At 31.6% G+C, this 3,735-nt stretch overlaps 1 protein-coding gene across 1 annotated transcript; it reads right to left on the reverse strand.

Moving 5' to 3' along the window:
- Nucleotides 1-566: 566 nt before the first annotated feature.
- LOC111087734 lies at nucleotides 567-2,837 on the reverse strand. Its single transcript, XM_022395433.1, has 2 exons — nucleotides 2,677-2,837; nucleotides 567-790 (listed from the first exon to the last, which is right to left on the reverse strand). Exons 1-2 carry the CDS (start codon nucleotides 2,821-2,823, stop codon nucleotides 581-583), a joined length of 357 nt encoding a protein of 118 aa, XP_022251141.1. The 5' UTR covers nucleotides 2,824-2,837; the 3' UTR covers nucleotides 567-580.
- Nucleotides 2,838-3,735: the final 898 nt, after the last annotated feature.

Consider the following 3,735-nt stretch of genomic DNA (forward strand, 5'->3'; position numbering starts at 1 on the left):
ATTTTGGAATGTAGGATACAATGGCTGATGCTTTGGAAATTACTTTCAGCAGTAATCCAACATTCTTCATGCCATCCCTGACAACAAGCTGTAGCATGTGGCAAAAAGCAGGGTCATGTTCAGGAAGAAATTTGAATAAATTATCTGCTGATTTAGATTCATCCAAAAGTTTACTATCTGTAGATGATCTATCACTATCTCTCCCACTAGGTAGTGTTTGCAGTTTAAATCCAGGCAAGCAGAAAGCCTTGATCATGTTGAATGCGTTATCAGATGTTACATATGACACTTTGTTGTTGATGTTAAATAAGATTTATTATTTCTTCATATTGAGCTGGATTATCAGATGTGTGATATCCCTTGAAATGCCGACATGCCAGCAGGACTGTTTGCATTTTCCAGTCAAGTATAAAATGACCAGTGATTCCAAGATGCTGTGCATTTGTCTGCTATTCCAGATATCCACAGTGACAATTTTATTGGGTACAAGTTGCAATAGATAGATGACTTTTTGTTGGACTTCATCAAACCTGCTCTCAATCAACATTGTGAACAGATGCTTGCAACTGGGAAGAATATATCAAGAATCCATGGATGCCATTAGATTTGAAACCTTTTGACTCCACCAATGAGAAGGGTTGCAGTGTACTGTCAATAAAATTGGTAAATTTGTTAGTGATGTACTTTTGACAAGGATGTGTAGACTTGTATTTAGTATTGTAGGCTGCAACATCTGGGCAGAAGTACCAGAGCCAAATGTAGACTTCTGTAACTCTGCATCATGATTATGCTAGAAATACACATGCATAACTCAGTTATATAATATAGAATATAGTTTATAATAAAAACATAATAAATAAAAATGGTGAATATGGGCCAGGTTTTCTTAAGTGTCCATTTTTCAACTGGAAAATGTTGAAGTTCTTGAAGATATAACTACTGAAAAACCTTGTGTCAAAAATCTAGCACTCAGGGCTAAATTTGCCATATTTTTCCACCTTGATGAAGATGACTACTGTCTTTCACATGTGTTCTACTTTACCAGATGATATTTTATCTAGAATAAAAATGCAATAAGCAAACAAATGTAAGAAGGTTTGCCCTTCTGCTCCCTATTTTCTGGGTTAATATTTCAGCTGCTGACTTTGTTTACCATTCATTCTAAGAATACAAATATGAAACCCATCACTGAAATGCATACCACCTCTGTATATTAGCAAAGACAGATGATCTTCTTTACATTTCTACAGTAAATCCAGCTATAGCAGGCTAATAAGAATAGTTGTTTTGTATTAGACTACTTTCACAGATCATGTAAGCTTTTATTATAATGTGGCATTATACTAATAAGTGCAAAGCACAAGGAGTTGAATTAAAATTTACATGCATCTCACCATGTCCCAAATTATCTGTTTTTATAAATAGACCCCTAATTATCATTCTCAAATTTAGCTTTGTAATTTATCAGTCATTTATACCTAAAACTACCACCACACTCACCATGTTAATGTTAGTTATACAGTTAGAGATACACTTTAAAGGACTTTTTTGCAGGAAAATGAGTTGATTTGTGACTAATACATTTCAAATACATGCTACCCTAATCATCTGCACATGGTGGAAACTAAGTATGGCGGGAAAGGAATTATGCACTCTATATGTTTCCCTTTGAAGCAAAACTGAAGTAAAGGAGAACACATTAAGGAGTTCATGCAATTTCATGTTCAGTGATTTTTATTGAAGAATGAACTTTACTCTTACTCTTTCAGTTATTGATAACAACAAATTTCTTAACTGTTGTGTATAATGATATAACAAAATGACATGATTTGAGTGTCTACACTAGTCATATGCGTAAAGGAGATCACGTGCTTAAAAAAACTAATTTTATTACAAGCTTCAAATGGACATACCCAAAATATCTCTTGATACCCTGTGTTTGGGGTATGATCAAATCAAATCACATACTTCCCTGATTAATTTTAGACTCTAAGCTTTTTATTTACTCAAAAATATGAATTATTGTTTTGAAAATATACAACTGTAAAGGAGAACACATGATTACAGCGACATGTTATTTTGGATATTTTCATATGTGAAAAAGTAATGGGACAATCAGCTAATAAATTTTCAAAACAAATGATTAGTAATTAATCACAATAAAGGCTTTAGTCATACTTTCAATTTCTGAGTTTGTGTTATTGCTTTGAAATTGAATTTTTCTGCTGGTGACATGCTACTTTTAACACCCCACAATTTTTATTTCCTTGGTTTGCTGGAAAAACTTAACACAAACTCAACATATTATATATGTTTGGAGAGCTCTGTCCATCCTCTATCATTTAGAAATTATCGTATGTTTGTGTGAGGTACATACTCAGAGAAATTTGACCCAGAACACTGGTGACATCAAATTGAAAACTTAAGAAAGCCTGGTCCATATATTTCAAAACATGAGAAATTTAGTTTAATTTAGAACATAGTTTATAATAATAAAAATATATCATAAAGTTGTATGATATATATAATATAGTTTATAAAAACATATAATGCTAAATAAATGAAAATAATAAAAAATATAGTTTAACATGCACGAAAAATTTCGTTTACCTATATTATATTGTACAATTTACATGAAATATAGTTCATATTAACAAAAATAATAAAAAGGCTTACCTTCAGATGGTTCAGCAGGTTATAAGTGGTTTTTCCTGAAGTAGAAATAGTCCACTCACAATATTTACACTTTCCCTTGATGTGACCAGATCTAGCAGTAGGACGTATGAAATGTTCATGTACCACTGAAGGCAGTTTAGTAGCCATCAGAAATTCTCTCAACTGACTTGACTGGATTAATAACAACGAGGTACAATAATTTTTAAGGTGGTTGGAGAGTACTGACCTGATTTAACCATCTCCTCATGGAATCCTTTACTGCACTGGTCACGATGTTTTTAGTAAGTTACATTCAAAATTTAATTAAACTACTTTTTGTTCATGTTATACCAATTAGTATAGCATAAAATCGTAGCTAATAATCCATATTTCAATAGTATATAAGTTTTAAGTTCTTACTTTTATAAGGCAATATTTTTTAAAAATTCTTAATTTTCTATAGTGTGAGAAATGTGACTTTTTTTTCTCTAGGCATTTCCTCTTCTCTAATTTATTTACTACCTCTCCAAGAAATATGAAGTTAGACATAAGTTACTCATTATAATGTTGTCATTGCTCAGGCAAAGCATAATTTCATAGCTTTCAATTTTATTTGGTTACATAGCCACCAAATAGAAAAATAGACCCCTCTTGCCACGCCAACTTGTCACATCCTTTCTTTCAGGATTTGTCAGTAGTTCTCTGACATTCAGTACTAAATTATTTATAACCAATGAAAAGTCAAAGTATTAATTCTCTTTCAGTACAAACTTTGTTCCCGCGGAAAAGTTTTCTGTGGATGTAATAATAACAGTCTATAAATTTGATGAGTACAAAAGTTGACATATGCTCTTACAATATTAAGTATTCACTAAATCATTCAGCAAATTATAATACTATGACATTGAATTTAAATATGGATACTTTAATTTCCCTACCAAAGTATTTAAATACAAATACTACCAAAGCTGTAATCAAATGCATTTGAATACAAACAACCATATCTGGACTGAACACAATACTCCAAATGTGGCCTAACCAATAACATATTATTACGTCTCCGCTTGTTAATTGATTTTC

The sequence above is a fragment of the Limulus polyphemus genome, unplaced genomic scaffold (genome assembly GCF_000517525.1).
Source record: "Limulus polyphemus unplaced genomic scaffold, Limulus_polyphemus-2.1.2 Scaffold2557, whole genome shotgun sequence".
NCBI lineage: Eukaryota > Metazoa > Arthropoda > Merostomata > Xiphosura > Limulidae > Limulus > Limulus polyphemus.